The sequence below is a fragment of the Mus musculus genome, chromosome 1 (genome assembly GCF_000001635.26).
Source record: "Mus musculus strain C57BL/6J chromosome 1, GRCm38.p6 C57BL/6J".
NCBI classification, from domain to species: Eukaryota; Metazoa; Chordata; class Mammalia; order Rodentia; family Muridae; genus Mus; species Mus musculus.
The window spans coordinates 190786431-190803625 of record NC_000067.6 but is presented as its reverse complement, the minus strand read 5'-3'; the positions used below and the strand labels follow the sequence as shown (position 1 = coordinate 190803625).

The 17195-nt window shown below is 46.8% G+C and overlaps 1 protein-coding gene across 9 annotated transcripts in view; it reads left to right on the top strand.

Annotated features, from left to right (window-relative positions):
* Window positions 1-17195, top strand: part of Rps6kc1 (ribosomal protein S6 kinase polypeptide 1) — a 140132-nt gene that overhangs the window by 109385 nt on the left and 13552 nt on the right. For all 9 annotated transcript variants that reach the window (XM_006497172.4, XM_006497175.4, XM_006497173.4 and 6 more), the window contains 2 exons: window positions 3045-4613; window positions 4885-4974. In XM_006497172.4, the coding sequence (XP_006497235.1) occupies window positions 3045-4613; window positions 4885-4974 (1659 nt within the window). The remainder of the gene's footprint in view (window positions 1-3044; window positions 4614-4884; window positions 4975-17195) is intronic.

Genomic DNA, 17195 nt, shown 5'->3' with positions numbered 1-17195 from the left:
GCCACCATGATTAATAAAATGGCCAATTGCTAATGTCTGGTACAGGTAGCTTGCTGAAGGGGCTGCATTGTCTGTTGTGTGTGGAGGGGATTCTGGAGAGCAATTTAGCAGCTTGCCCAGGAGCCTAGAAACATTCATGTTCCCTAGCCAGCTGCCAGTGCGTGCTGGGGATCCCAGGACCCACCCAGCAGCTAGAGGCAGGAGGATGGAGGTTCTGCTAACAAAGGAGTGTGTTTGCCTGTAACACCTACTGTGTGGCCGGCTGTGCTACACAATCATTTAAATTCATTTTCTCATGGAAATGTTACGATATGCTAATTGTGAGTTAAAGTTGGAGCAATAGCTGAGAGTTACATCCTGATCCACAGGTGTCAGGCAGGGAGGGGGGAGGGAGAGAGGAAGAAAGATGGAGAGACAGACAGACAGACAGTCTCAGTGTCTCTCTCTCTCTCTCTCTCTCTCTCTCTGTCTCTCTGTCTCTGTCTCTCTAAATGATGCACTTTTTCCAACATGGTCACACCTCCTGATCCTTCTCAAACAGTTCCACTACCTTATGACTAAGCATTCAAATATTTGACCCTATAGGGAGGACATTCTTATTCAAATCACCACATGCTACTCCCTGGCCCCCACAGGCCTGTAGCCATATCATAATGTAAAAATGCATTCAGTCCTACTTCAAAAGTCCCCATAGACTATCAGAAGCTCAAAATCGTTAGTCCAAAGTCTCTTTTGGGACTTAGGACAATCTCTTAACTGTAGCTCCCTGTAAAATCAAAATAAAAAACAAAATAAAACAAAACAAACAAACAAACAAACAAACAAACAAACCCCAAAACCCCAGATAACATACTTCTCACATACAACGGCATTGCTGTACACACATACTTCTCACATACGACGGCATGATTGTACATTACCATTCCAAGAGGGAGGGACGGGAGCACTGTGAGGAAACACTGGACCAAAGCAAGACTGAAAACCAGCTGGGCAAATTCCACACTCTGCATCTCCATGTCTGAAGTCAAAGGGCTCTTCAGAACGGTCTTTCAGCTTTGTTAACTACAGCATACTTCTCTGTCTTGGGCTGGTTCCGATCCCTGTTAGCGCTCTCCTTGGCCTATACCCCACAGCTCTGGCATCTCCAACATTTTGGGATCTCCAGTGAAATCCAGGCTTCACCTTCACAGCTTCACACAGTGGTTACTGTTGTCAAAAGATTGTGGCAATCTCAGCTAAGCCAGTGGCGCATCCTTAAATGTTAGTACATTTGTGGGGGAAGTCTGAAGCCCTGAACATAACTCTAAAGAGGGCAAAAGGAGACATGAAGGGCCGAGAGAGAGGGAGAGGGAGAGGTGCAAGGCTCTGACACTGACACTGACCCTACTGCTCCTGGTGCTGAGAGCAGGATAAGCCGAATACTGACTTTCTTGGAGTGAGTTGTGAAGCAGGTGCTTCTTGGGTGCCTTTGATGGCTTTATACCTGTGGCTGGCTGCTAATGGTTACACATTTCAGTCTAGCTGCCTTGGTATACAACACCCAGTAGCAAATGAAAACTGATCTGAAAACTCACCCTCCTCATCTAAGTAGGGAGACGTGTGTGTGTGTGTGTGTGTGTGTGTGTGTGTGTGTGTGTGTGTGTGTGGACATGCACATCACAGCATGTGCCCAGAGGTCAGAGCACAGTCTGCAGAAGTTGATTCTCTCCTGCTCATGTGGGTCTCTGGAATTGAACTTAAGTCATCAGACTCAGCAGTAAGCGTCTTTACCTGTCGAGCCATCTCACTTGCCCTTAACACATCTTTCATTTTCCAATTTTGGGAACAGTCTCTGTTGTCATGGAGAATGCATTTGATATATATATATATATTTTTTTTTTGCTGGCTTACTTTATTTATTTTTAATTAGGTATTTTCCTCATTTACATTTCCAATGCTATCCCAAAAGTCCCCCATACTCACTCCCCCACTCCCCTACCCACCCACTCCCCCTTTTTGGCCCTGGCGTTCCCCTGTACTGGGGCATATAAAGTTTGCAAGTCCAATGGGCCTCTCTTTGCAGTGATGGCCGACTAGGCCATCTTTTGATACATGTGCAGCTAGAGTCAAGAGCTCCGGGGTACTGGTTAGTTCATATTGTTGTTCCACCTATAGGGTTGCAGTTCCCTTTAGTTCCTTGGGTGCTTTCTCTAGCTCCTCCTTTGGGGGCCCTGTGATCCATTCAATAGCTGACTGTGAGCATCCACTTCTGTGTTTGCTAGGCCCCGGCATTGATATGGTTTTTAATAATTAAATTTCTAACCCATATGGTTTCTGTGATTTTTTAAAAAATATGTAGATTCTAGTTAGAACATCTCTCTAATCTATAGTAAACGGAAGCACTGTTGTGGCCAGCATTGTGGACACTGTGCTGGGATATTTCATGTTCATTTGATGGCACAGGTAGGTTCTGGGTCTGTGTCAGAACATGGGCTGTTCTTTCCTTGGTGACTCATCTTATTAATAGCTGCTCAGTTAATCTTCCCCAGTAGTCATATTTGTTCATACTAAGTATGTGCCGTGTTCCAGAGGCAGAAGATGGGAGAAAAAGTTAACATTGTCAACATTGTTGAAGGCACCAGCTTCCAGGTCGCCCACTGGTCCCCAGGTCTGCACTGGGCATTTTCAGAGTGGACTGGTGCAGTACTTCCTACTGCAGTGTACAGCGTTAAGCAGCACCATATCTCTGCTGGACTAGTTATGACTTAAGCAGAAGACTAAGCAATGTTTTACTTAAAGATCTAGCGGTGTGGGGATTACAAGGAATTGCCCTTAACAGGAAGAAATAGGTCATAATGTTTAAAATAATCAACACTGCATTGGACACTTACTGAAGTCCACAGAAGACCATCACACTTTGTTGCATGTACTACATACTGGGTCTTTGATATTAATGACTTTTATTGACTTATTTTGTGGCTAGTTATCATAGTGCTTCATTTCCTTTAGTGGCTCAGGTAACTACCAAGGGAGACATCTTAATTTCTTGTCACTGTTGTTCACAGGTGGAAAACTCTGGTCGTATATCAGTAAATTTCTGAACAGAAGCTCTCAGGAAAGCTTGGACATTAAGGAAGGGAGACCGTCCATGCCTCCTCGAGTGTGCCTGCAGCAGCCAAGTGCCAGTCCCCAGGGCGGCAGCAGCTTCGAGTCCAGAGGGAGCGACACGGGGAGCATGCTGAAGGCTCTGCCTCTGAAGACCAGTCTCACCCCGAGTTCTCAAGACGACAGCAACCAGGAAGACGACGGCCAGCCCAGCTCTCCCAAGTGGCTGGATTCGGGCTCCAGTTCAGAGGATGAGTGCACAGCGGGCTACCTGACGCTGTGCAACGAGTATGGGCAAGAAAAGATGGACCTGGTGTCTCTGAGCGAGGAGTCTGTTATGCAGCCTGAAGGGGACAAGGCTGACACCCAGGCGGTTAGTTCCCCAGCATCCCTCGCCACTGGCAGTGTGAGCCCTAGCACCCACCTCAGGGTCTTCTCTGGAGGTGAGGATCTAGAGGCGGTTTCTTCTCCTCCAACATCTGAATCCCTCAGTAGGTCAAAAAACAGCCCTATGGAATTCTTCAGAATAGACAGTAAAGACAGCACAAGTGAGCTCCTGGGACTGGATTTTGGTGAGAAATTACACAGTCTGAAACCAGAGCCTTTGAAAGCCCTCTTTACCCTTGAAGATGGAGACAGCCCTTCTCAGAGTCTTGATCCTGGTGAGAGCAAGAGAGAGAGTGAAGCTCAGGACTCCGTGAGCCGGGGCTCAGATGATTCCGTCCCAGTTATCTCATTTAAAGAGGCGGCTGCAGAGGCTATCAGTGGGGCTGAGGAGGGAAGGCCTGACCTTCTTGTGAATTTACCTGGGGAACTGCAGCCAACCAAAGAGGCTTCAGCAATGGACCCTAAGTTTTCACAGGCCAGTGCAGGCAGGCTGGATAGTAAACTGCTGGAAGCCCCGGATGTGTTGTGCCTCAGGCTGAGTTCTGAACAGTGCCATGGTCTGGGACCAGAAGGCCCAGAGGAACTGAGCGATCCCACTGAATTCTGTCCCGGAGGTGTGATCCCAGAGCACGATGCTCAGGCAGATCCCGGGGTGCTATTCGAGGCTGCCGTTGATCACAGGAGCTCCCCAGACCAGTTTCTGTTTTCCAGCTTGCGTTCCGAGTCTGACAGGCTGGGGCAGGTGGAGGTAGTGGTCACTGCACAGGCCTTGCAAGAAAGCCTGTTCCACATTTCTAGTCCCTGCTCAGGTGCTAATAAAGAACACAGTGCATACGCCGACACTGCCACGTCGGAGGAGGTGTTGCTGTTCACAGAACCGACTAAAGAAGAAGCGAACTCTCTGTTCCAGAGAGACTCGGAGGCCCAGGAGCGAGGTGTGGGAGCCGGGGAAGCAGACAAGGAAATCCATCAGATCTTTGAGGACCTGGATAAACGACTAGCAGCTAGCTCCAGGTTCTTCATCCCAGAGGGCTGCATTCAGAGATGGGCAGCGGAAATGGTGGTAGCCCTTGACGCCTTGCACAGAGAGGGGATTGTGTGCCGAGATCTGAACCCAAACAACATCTTATTGAATGATGGAGGTCAGGAACTTTCACAAATGCATTTCTTTTTATTCGCTGTTGCTTCCAATTAACTGAGTAGGCGTTTTATCTTGTAATTAGTATCTTCATTTCCTGTCTAGAGCTTCATTATCAGTGCGGCAAATTCACCCCCAGTAATAGCTTCTAGTACTTAATGATGCCATTATTCTTAATGATACTGTTTTTAGCTACAAAAGGAGTAATTACAGTTCGCTTCTGCAGAAAATGGAAGAGAAAAATGTTTTGATTTCTCCTGTCGTTTTGTTTTTAGGACACATTCAGCTAACGTATTTTAGCAGGTGGAGTGAGGTTGAAGATTCCTGCGACAGCGATGCCGTAGCGAGAATGTACTGTGCCCCAGGTTAGAGCACTCTCCTCAAATGCTTCACTTGAAAGGTGGCTCTTGCTTCTCTCTGCCAGTTGTGCCTTTCACTAGTGGCTCACACACTCGTCGGGTCTGCTCACCCCTTCAGCCCTAACGAAGAAAAGTAGGGGATTGAACTGTATGGAATCTAAGATGGTGTGTATGGGTGTGCTCTTGGTAAAAGCATTTATATATCTCTGGAAACTCATTGTGTTCTTTGAAGTGTCTTAAGGAAGGCCTTGTGTCCCCTGAGCCTCTCCACATGGGTGGACTTGAAATTTTATTAAGATATGGGTCTGCTTTTTGTTTTTAACATCACAGATGTATGTCTGTGGCCGTCCAGGCCTCTGTTGGCATCCATAGTTAAGCATATCCGTTGAGTTTGTGTTGCCCTCTTGTCAGTGCAGATGGGGTGCTGTTTACCCCACAGCTTGCCCAGTTTTTCTGAGCACTAAGTCTCAGAAAGGCGCAGAGTTCACTCATCCCTCGCCCACTGGCTGCCAGGGGTCTCAGGCCGAGGGAGTGGGTGGGCTCCACTGGGTCACTGGGTGCCCACATGGGCTTTCGTTGGTGCTGGCTCACTGCTGTGCTGCTCACCTTGCTTAGCTCGGCTCCACAGGAAACGATGATAATTAGGAATAAAAGGCTTTATTGTTTTTAGGGAACCTTACCTTGGTGAGAGTTGCTGGGCTGAGGAAAGGCAGGTTTTCAACCCAATGCAAATTCCCCAACTTTCCCCCAAACAAGCACTTGTGAACCGATGCTGTTATGTAGTTAATGAATAACGGAAACGTTGTAGTGAGACTGTTTGCTCTTGTGTTCACTGGTGCCACTTTCTAACGTGGTTAAGAACTCACATGTTAGGTTCCAGCTAGCATGGCTATATTTGCTAATTACAGTGAATTTGGAGGTTTTAGAGTCCACCTTAGACCTGGGAGGAGAGCCTGTGAGTAAAGTGTGTTCTGTCCTGAAGTGGGGCCCAGTGTGCCACGGAGATTAGAGCTGAGTGTCGTGCGTGCATGCTTCTCTCCGAAGCAGTGGCTGTGGGGCTGTTTGCCATCTGAGCACTCACAGGCCGGTTCTCCTTTAGCATATGAGCCTTTTGACATGATGGAATAAAACTATCCCACACAAACCCTCAGTTTCACTCACTGAGTTTATCAGTTTCCAAGTGTACTGTTCCAGGTTAACAATTAATTCCAAGTAACAGTTTTCCATGTTCACCAGTTTCCAAGTCCAGGCTCCAGGAATGCCATTCCTCACATTTGACCAGCAGGTGGCAGTATACCATTAATGGATTCTTCGATTTCTGCAGTCCCCTTCCAGGTTGTCCTTCATAGTGTTTGGGGGAAAAAAAATCCAGCCAAACTGTAGTCTAAAGAGAGGCTTTGTTGTGATTGTTTGTATGAAAGAATTGCACCTTCCAGCTGCTTAACTGCTCTGTGCATGAGCCACGGGGGTTGTTCCTCCAACCCTTGGGCAGATCAACTTTAGCGACAAGGAGAAACCCAGAAAAGTAGATGCCTCCTTCTTGTTAACAGGACCTCAAACCTATAGAGGCAGAGCCTGCACCTCGGAATCCTAGAGGGGTTGGAGCCTCAAGCTGCAGCACATCCCTAAAAACCAAAAGGCTCTCCTGTGAGTAGGTAGTCTCCCTTGTCAGTGGCCGAGAGCAGTGGCAATGGGCCAGCATTCCAGTGCACAGTGACCACAGCAGAAGGTAAAGAGAGTCCCTGGCAGCAATTTCTCTCTCCCACATTCGGCCCTCCCCCTAACTCTGACCTGAGTCCCGCTGAGATAGTCACTAAAGCCAAAGCTCTGCTGCCTGGTTAGAAAGGAAAGTCCAGAGGGTGCTGAGGGGAGCTCTGCCCTCTGTTTATCCAGTGTGGCCTGCCCCTGCCCTCCTCCCTCCCGGGATCCTTATCAGCTGTTTGTTCAAAAACCATCACCCACCTGCCTGTACTTTATACTATCACCGCATCCTTTTATCTTGTGGATGATGTGCCTTGATATTTTGAGAAAAATTTCCAGTAACAGATTCGATTTACATGGACAGAAACTTGAGCAAACGCCAGACTAGCAGGGGGGCTATTATTCTGTTCTATAAATAAGTTTAGACCAGAAAACACTCACAGAAACCTGGGAATCAACATGTTTGGGTCTAATTGAGGGGAAAAGCAAGATAGATAAATTTTGAAATGCAAATGATCACCTTCTGTTGTTTAAGAATTGCTTCTGCCAACTTTGTGATCTTGGATTTAAAGCCACAGACCTCCAGCCATGTCTACGAAGGCTCACAAGTTCCTGCAAAAAAAACTAAGAACTTGAAAAAAAAAATCGCCTTTTATGTTAAAGCAAAGAGATCCAGCGATACAAAGACAAAACCCATGGAGCTCTGTCTGTCTGTGCCTGTGAAAAAGCCGGCCCTTAAATGGCTACAGCTGCGGCTCTATCAAGAGGATCTTGAGAATACGAATTTACAGAGCAGACTTAGCCCTCTTCTCAAAGTTGGACTTTTCGGGTTCGTTTCGTATCTTTGGATTATCTAGCAAGGTTTTTATTAAATAAACCTCACTCATGGCAAACGGCTTCCTTTCATACTGCATACAAACAGAATGGCGGGGAGAAAGAGGAAAGCAGGGCCGCAGTGGGCCAGGTAGGCAGAGGGTATGCAGCACTGAGTAGGTCTGCAGCACTGTCCTCTCTCGGGCACACCCTCAGGAGCTCCTGGATGCACTAGGACAGGTAGTGATCAGAAGCCAGGGTGCCGCTCACTTTTCTCTTGAGCACATGCTCGTGGTAATTTGAATTTTATTTCCAATGCTATAGAAACCAGAGCTTCACCAAGTTTTTGACCCAAGGATTTGAAATATTTCTCCACTTAGTAGCATAGAATAAATTTTGCTACAACATTTTTAGTGTTATAGAAAAATAAAATACAATGTCAGGGACTGTAGTTAATGTTTTCATAGCAGTATCTTTTACCATCAAAGGCAGCTAGAAATAAAACTTATACTCTTAACCATGTGACATACAAAGACTGATTGAAAATTCAGTGTACAGGCTAGCTCAGGCGAACAGAATCGGATCCAGCTTGGTTATCAAGCTAATGCCCTCACCCACACGCCTGTTTCCTGTGTCTCTGACACTGTGACTTTCAACCCCATTATGAACCCTTAATTTTAAAAACTTGAAATTTACATTGGTCTTTCTCACTGACTAGTTATCAGCCTGGAGTTTTATAGGTGAGTGTGCATGAATTGAAGAGGACCGACACACTTTCCTCTGCAGCCGCATCTCCACGCTCCCAGATGTCAAATGACAGCTTTGCTTCCTCTGTTAGGCGATTTCACACTTGAAAACAGCTCACAGCTGACAGTGAAAAGTGAAACAGCATTCAGTCTGCAGAATTCAGGGTAGAGCAGGACACTCAATGCCTCCGTCCTGTGCTCCCCAGAGAGTCCCCAGACCGACTAGTCACGCATAATTCATGAATATATTTTGGGGGAGTAGTCTCTCCTGCCCTTCTCCATCACACCCTTCCCCTCCGTTTCTTTCTTAGTAAGTGTGGTACTCAGTAGTGTACTTCAGTGCTTTATATTAGAGCTAGGATTCAACCCAGGGGTGGATTAATATGTGTTGAGACCATCAGACACTTCTTAATTTAGAGATTTCGATGTCATTGAGAATTGCTAGGCCCTTATGGTTTGTCCCAGACATGGCGTTGATGCTTGTGTTGATCTTGGACAAATTATTTAAGATTTTTCAGGCCTCCTTTTCATAGTAGTAAGTAGATTGTTGAATAGAAATAAGATCACCTATGTCAATCATACAACACATTTCTTATACAAAAATTGGTCAGAACTGAAGTTCATCAAGCACAGAATTCCACCGAAGAGTTGAGTTCAAGGAATTATTTTACTTGGAAGACTCTTAAAGTATATTTTCATACATTTGTAGAGTTTTTATAAAAACTATAAAGTATGGGCATGAGGGATTTATTGAAAAAATTCATTTAGAGGAGGAAGCAAGACACTTTAGAATACACCAAAAATTCCCAACAGGAATAATAAGGATGAAAGAAGCGAGGTTTATTTAAATATGAGCATTTAAGAGTTGTAGAGTGATTTCAGCAAACAGGAACAAAATAAATAAAGCTGTGTATTTAGAAATTATGAGGACATAGTCAGGAAATGGGACTGTGGTCTTAGGGCAGGCTTTTCCTCTTCTGGAGAAAGTAATGGAAGGCACGGCTGAGTTTAAAGCTAATTTGAGAAGGGTTGCATTTGTGACTTGCTAGAATTTGCCCTTGAGCAAAATGATCAGTAGGTCCCTGGTACATAGGCGTTTTTTTCTGGACTGATCAGCAAGTGTCTTTCATCTTTTGCCTCCAGTTTTTGCTGCAAAGCCAATCTGTTTCTTTCAAGGGGAGTAAACTGTCCAGTTTCCAGAAAAGAGCCGGGGTTTCACACTTGCACTCCACTACCTGCCGAAGCGAAAAGGGTGTCAAGTCTTCAGAAGTCTTTCCTGTCAGGCAGGGAAGCCTGTCTGCCACCCAGGAGAGGGAAGAATGGATGTGGAAGGGCTTGAGGGTCTCCTGCCCTGGGGTCAGAAGGACCTGGGAGCCTCACACGTACCCTAACTTGGCCTGACACCTTAACCAAGCTGAATGTTTTGAGGTCACATTTCTCGTACTGGCCACAGAGTGGGAACAGAGAGTGAGATGGTGGGCACTGAATAACTTAGCTCCTGCCATTTAGTATCTTAGAGCTGTATATGTCCGGGCCCCGTAAGAGAAGAAACTCGTCAGCTCCTAGAAGTAAAGCACGTGCAAGGATGGTCAGTAGTCCAGTAGCTCACGAAGGAGAGGCGAAGCACAGCTTCACTCTCCGTAGTCTTCCTCACGGCCTGGCATTCAGCGAAAGGGCAGCGTCAGCCTCAGGAACTGCTGGAACTAACAGGCAGCAGGCTTACTTTGGCTCTTAGCTTTGGAGGTTCTAGTTCAGGCTCAGTTGGAGCAGTTGCTGTATAGCACTCAGGAGTGGGTGGGGCCAGGAATTCTCTTCATACCTGGGTCCTAAGATCCTCCTCAATACGTACATGTCCCCAATGACCTAAAGACCTTTCACCAGGCCCCAGCTCTTTTTTTTTTTTTAAAGATTTATTTATATGAGTACACTGTAGCTGTCTTCAGACACAGCAGAAGAGGGCATCGGATCTCATTACAGATGGTTGTGAGCCACCATGTGGTTTCTGGGAATCGAACTCAGGACCTTTGAAAGAGCAGTCAGTGCCCTTAACTGCTGAGCCATCTCTCCAGCCCCAAGGCCCCAGCTCTTAAACATTCCTTGGCTTCCTGTAGTGCCAAGCTGGGGACAAGCCCTTTGGCATTCAGACCCTTGCGGACTTTAATACCTAGACGTTGGACCATTAAAGGGAGGTTAATTTCACCAAACCCCTTCCTTTCTGATCTTATGCATGCTCTGTCTTCAGGTGTGAGGCCCTGGAAGCCATGGCTGCAGAGTGATGCTTTCTGTCTTGATGCTGGAGTTGGTCTGGGACAGTTAGGCAGCTGACTGCAGTACCGTACCAGCATCATAAGTTGAGGGGCTTCTGTTTGCCTCTGATTAGCAGAGAAGACAGAAGGCTGAATCGTGGAGTGTGTGTGTGTGTGTGTGTGTGTGTGTGTGCATGAGTGAGTGTGTGTGTGCATGTGTGCATGCCCATGCTTTACTCAGGTGTGTGGAGGCCATAGTCTGGTGTGTTCCACTGTTGCTTTCCACATTATTTTTGCAACAGTCTTCGAGTGAATGTGGAACTTGCCTTTAGGCTAGATTGCCTGGCTAGGGAACCCATGGGTTTCTGCCTGTCCTGTACCCTACTGCTCCACTGTGCCTGACTTTTAGCGAGTTTGGAGTTTTAAACTAAGGTCTCATATATGTGCAGCAAGTGCTATACCCCCTGAGCTACCCTGCTGGCCTGGAATGCTTAATCTTAAGCATTGCGTTCTTAGGATTTTGAGGAGCTGCTTTCATTTACACCATATCCCCATTTCCTATGAAATCTTGTCTGTTTCGGTCTCCCTCCATGCCACATGGAGGGCTTATTCTTTCTAAGCAATTCTTCACAAACATTTCCCTCAGATAAATGTCTGGAAATGCTAAAGTTTTAAGAAGTTAAAGGCATACCATATGCAGGGCTTGCTCCTATGCAATTCTTCATAAATATTCCTTTCAGATAATGTCTGGGCGTGCTAAGGTTTTTGAAAAGTTAATGGTGGTAAGGCAGGTGAGGATGCAGAAGCCCTGTTAACAGCAGAGAGTGCAGCCTTGACCTGCCTAGCCCAGCAGAGCAGCGGGAAGAGCTGTGCCTGTTGTCCTCAGTTTCCAGTTAGCCTTTGCCTCATCCATCAATGGCAATGGCTTTGGTCGGGAGTACCATGACACCCGGTGGCCGTTCAGAGCAGAGTTGTTGTGAGATGATCAGTGCAGAATGGAGCATGCTGTTGGTTTTCTCTGCGAGACGTGTGGGCTGCGGGAGGAAGCAAGGCTGTGTAGCCTAGGAATCAGTCATCCAGATGCTACATGACATGGCACACACCGCTCTGATTTCATCTCCCAAGAAAACAGCGTGGGGTGATGCCTATAAACCTTGAACAAATAATTGTTGGCCCCAGAGTGCTGATGAAGTGAAACCAAGCGTTTTGGACCTAGTTATGCAGATAATTCAAGAAAGTGTAGAACCACATCACCCTTAGGAGAAATCCAGACCTAAGTGGGAGGGGCCTAAGCTGAGCCGGCCCATTCGGCTCCTGCTCCTATCCTGTTCTCCACCCCACAGCAGTCAGGGGCAGTTTAGCTAACACACACTGAATTAGGAGAGCAAGGCAGGAAGCAAGGCTGGAGCCTCTCTTGGCCCAGCTTTCTTTCTTTCTGCCTGGCATTTGCACTAGACCTTTTCACGTTTCACAGGCCCGTGCCACATGCAGCAGAGCAAGCTGTCACCCAGAGGCAGCTACTGTGAGAGGTGCCACTCCACTGCCCAGCCGAAGCCACTATCAACTTGCTAACAGTGCCACAGTTAGCATCTGAGTGACTCCCACTGCCATCCTCTCTAATCTGTGTTCCACTTGCCACCGTGGGAACATCAGATGTCATTTAAACTTCATAGTCTACAAGGCGTAAAAGTGCAGAGGACTTGAGATAGATCATGGCTCTTAAAACAAATATTCTCGGCTCTTTGTGGGTGCTTTGAATGCTTTGAGTGAAGTGTTCCGAGATGCAATTGGATTATGTATTCAACACACATTTATCAGGTGCCTCCTGTGTCCCAGAAACTATGCTCGGGAGCCAGAAATAAAGACATAATTGGTATAATATTGACAGTTACTTTTGAAGTTATATCAAAGGAGACTGCCCCAACAGAGGACATAGACAACTGGGCTAACTAGGATGTTAATAGGCCTTCATAGGTGGCTAGTTATATTTACAGAATGGAATTGCACCTAGCTAACAAAAGACAAGCTTAGCTGTCTCTCTTGCCACAGTTGAGTCCATATAATGCTGGACACAAAATGCTTTCCCGTGTGTTTCCTTCTCTCTGGTCTTTAGCCATCAGCTGTAGTGGACGACTAATGCTTAGCCCCTGCATAGAAAATCTTTACACACAGCAAGAGCTGGAGAGAAATTGACTAGGATTTTGTAATTCTAGTCCCTTTCAATTAGCAGCAGATGCTGCAGGGAGAGCTTGCATGTGTGTGGGAGCACGGGACTAATGCTTCCCAGTGCTAGCTAAGGGACACGTGTAGCGGGAGAAAGATGCTCTTTCCCCTGGCTCACGAGTATCAGTAATGACAGATGGCTTTATTAAAGCACCTTTCTTTACTATGTGCATGCATTACTGATGCCTGGCTTCTTGTAAAAACTTTATAAAATCTTGACTATTTTAAATTTTAGTAAATACTTTAAAATTTTACAAAAATTTAGACATGCCAAGCTCCCTCCAAACACATACACACATGCACACACACACACACACATGTGCACACACACACGTGCACAGTGCACACAAGGTCAGACACTTAGTGTAACCAGCACTGACACATACACACACACACACACACACACACACACACACACACACATACACACACACACACACACACACACATGCACAGTGCACACAAGGTCAGACACTTAGTGTAACCAGCACTGACACATACACACACACACACACACACACATGCACACACACACACACGTGCACAGTGCACACAAGGTCAGACAGTGTAGCTACTACTAACATGCATATGCACAGGTCAAGCCACTTAGACAAAGTAGTCAGCATTGACAGGCACACGGGCAAGGTCACACACACTTGGTGTAGCCAGCACTGGTATGTACACATACATGCACATAACAAAGTCAGGCACTCAGTTTTTGTTTTTGACAATTTGCAAAACAGAGGATCCTGTAGCAGAAGTCATCCGTGTTTCTCCCTCTTTTACACAGAGGGCTTCTGCTATCATTTTAGTGTCGTGTATGAGTCTGTGGCTTTAAGATTGGTCCATGCCTGATACAAACTTGTTAGGTTACTGTTTGGCATTGCTTGAGTGTGTGGATGGTGATTTAATGGAGTGTTATTTTAAAACTTTATTTACTATAATTTCTGCTTTTTCACTGAGTTTTATTTTTACCCTCCAAAAGAAAAGTTAAGTGTCCAAGACGTATGTATTTCACAAGTTTAGCTATGAAGAATAATGTAGCCTATCCAGAGATCTATAGGTATGTAGATATGCGCCCCTTCTGCCTGCACTTGGATGTTGTGGTGCTGTTTGTGTGTTTGCTTTTTGAGACCGTCTTACACTGTATGTAGCCCAAGATGGCCTGGAACTCACTATGTAGCCTAGACTCCTTTCAAGCTCAAAAATCCTCCTGCTTCCAGCTAACTCCCAAGGACTGAGTCACAGGCGTGAGCACCATGCCTCTATCTAGGAGGGATACTTAAATACTTATCCTAAATTAAAGTAGAATTTTTCTCCATGTAAAATTCTCTTTAAAGAATTTCGAATTTATTGATCTGCAGTCTTAGAGAAAGCCAGTGAACACAAGGTGCTGCTAGGAGAGGTTATGAGTCATCCCAAGAAGGCATTTAACACCTTTAAAGGAAAGACAAAGCCTGCATTTGGGATGTTGGAGACTACAGCACCTAAGAAAGATGCACGGCTGATTCATCCTCACGAGGCTGTGTCGGAAGGTGGCTTTCACTCAAAGCCTCGATGAGTTTAATCTGCATTTTCTGGTTTTCTCGATTTTCCAGTGTGGCTTCCAGAAGAGTTTAGCTCTGTCTTTGGTTTTTATTCTTCACTTGAGCCTTTGATACATGCTTAGTTAATATAATACTGCGTGGTCTGGAGCAGCACCCCTGGCCCTGCAAGTGTGAAGGTGGCTCTAACTCTGCCCCCAGTGTCCGTCCGGTTCCCTGAGCCCGTGAGCGTGCTTGGCTTGGTGTCTTTGCCACTTGCCACATGGTTAGAGACCACTTCTCTCATTTTTCCAGGTTGGGAGTGGATAAGGGCAGGGCCTCCTTTTGTAAACAGGTGTTCCTTGAACTCAGGATCTTCCTGCTCAGCCTCTGAGTGCTGGGATCATAGGCTACCACCACAGGCTCAGACGTGAGTCCACACTTCCCACTTTATTGCTTCTAACTCAGGAGCTGGCTCCATGTGTTCTGCTTTTGGCTGTGAAGAGGAGACTGAGAAGACTGGCAGTCACGGGCTAAGCAACTCTCATTCTGTGCTTTAGGAAGTCTTGGATGGTCAGCATTGATAAGACCACACTGTTTTTCTGAAAACCCCCGTGACTTGTTGAAGTTCTGGGAGACAGTCAACCCTAGTCAGACAAAGGCGCCATCGCATTCATGGCAGTCTTTGCTGTTCCATCCAAGAAACATGATGGTTGAGTCTTTAGTGGGAGTTAAGATTCTGTTCTGAAGTTAGGACTAGAATGGGTGGTAGATTGAAATTCTGTTGAGTTTTGTTAGCTGCTGGCACTTGCTGTGTGACCTACTCAGTCTTTGGGTGAGCTGGGACATAACTCAAGCCACATGGATGTCTTCACACTGCGAGAAGAGGGTGATGCACCTCCCTTGCACAGGCCAAGAATGAGTTCTGAGGAGAGGGAGGGAGGCAGGCCCGGTGGCTGGTTGTGGCAGTGGCCAGAGATGGAGATGAAGCCTGTTCACCTCGGTTTCTGTGAGGACCTAAGAAGTAGTTTTCTGAGGGAAGTGTGTTTTCTCTGGTCTTTTTGCTCAGTGCCTGTGAGACCCCTGTACTTGTGGGAGCAAGGATACTACCCAGCCCAGAGGTTACCAATACAGTGGTGGTGCTGGGGCACACGAGAAGTTAACACGTAGGGAGTGCAAGAAAACCTGTCCTTTTACACAATGTAACAAATTTTCAAAATGGAGTGAGTTTTAAAGGGGTTCCCGGTTTCCCTGCTACACAGTGCTCGTAAAACAGCCACACCGCCGTATGTGGCACTTCCTTACAGTCTCTACATTGTAGATTTAGTTTTGTCTCAGGGTGGGAGAAGAGTATGCAGTGTATGTAGGGCTGTATCCAGTGCTGCTCTGCACTCGGGCTTCTGGCTGGCCTGTCTCCGTCTCCCGTCTCACTGTGGGGTGCTGGTTATGATGTCAGCAGTCACATCGGCTTTCACGTGGGTACCATGCCTGTGTGACAGGCACTTTTACCCCTGAGCCACCTCACTGACCACATGCTGGACTTGCAGTGAACACATCAACTGTCTCATAGCTACTGTGTATGTCAGTGCCCTCGCTCTGTGCTGGGGCTGCAATAGTTTCCAGATTTTTCGAGTAAAGCAGTTTTAGAGCAGTAGGTTTGACAGCCACCGAAACCTCAGTTACTTTTTACCCATGGAACTTCATATTATATATTGAAAGTTTTATATAATTTATTAAGAGGAATAATTATTTTTCAGGGCCTTTAAAAAGGCAGCCAACATCATGCGTTCTGACAACTAAGAGAGTTATACTCTGTTTAAATCCTGTGGAACGGCTCAGGAGTACAGAGCTCCCGTGCACTCCAGCTGCCCAGCTGCTTGGACGTTAACTCTCTGCTATAGACTCTCCCAGGAAAGCCAGGCAGCTGTGATGCCAGTGACACAGCAATGAGGTTCAGCAGCTGCACACACAACATGGTGGCCTTTATGTTCTTGCACACGGGCTCTCAGGCAGTCTCTTTAGGTCTCTTGTGATTTGAGTCTGGTATGTTCCCTGAGGCTGTGTGCCAAAGGTATGGTTGTAGACTGGGCTTCCGGGAAGTGAGGGAGGGTTTGATGGCACTGATCTTGTCAGCAGGGTGACCAGTTGATGGTCTTACTGGAGGTGGGAGGTGGGTGGGCCTCCTGGCAGAGGAGGTGGGTCACTCAAGGCATGTACTGGCAAGGTGTGCCTTGTCCCCAGCCTCCTGGTCTCCATGAAGGGAGAACTTTTCTTCATCATGCCAGATTTTCCTTTTTTTCTGGAGCCATAAGCCAGGAAGCTGTTGAACCTAGACTGGAGACTACAAACTATGAGCCAAAGCAAGTTGTGCCTTGAGTGACGTGAGAAACTTTGTTATAGACATGAGAACCAGTTTAGGCTGGGCGTCTTTAGAGTATGGGGCTAGTTGTGTCAGAGGGAGAACCAGGGGAGAGGAAGAGAAGCGGGAATGAGGGAGGACAGCAGCAGCAGTAGCGGCTCCAGGCACAGTCAGGCGTCTCCACAGTGTCCCCGCCAGTGGTGTGTCCTGAGGAGCTAGCACACACAGAGAAGTGAGAACGGAAGTTGCCGTTCTTCCCACGGGGCCATCACCCTCTTGCTGTCCACAGCCCACAGCCGAAGCTCTATTGTCTCCCTGTAAACACCTGGATGACATGACCAGGGATTTCAAAGCATTAAAGCCGATGAATCTCAGTCTTAGAGGACTAGCTGGCCAAATCCACAGCACAGTGAAGGATCCTCCGGGTCACTTGGTCATCTCCACCCAGGGACTTCTGACTGCTGAGGTGGTATGTGTCTCCAGTGACTAGTGAAGTAGGACTCTAGGTCTCTAAAGTCTTCTTCTATCTGGCATGCATGCCAACTTTACCTTGTGTCTCAAAGTGAGTCCTTCTCTTCCCCCCACCCCCAAATTCCTCCATGCTCAGAAGATCCAG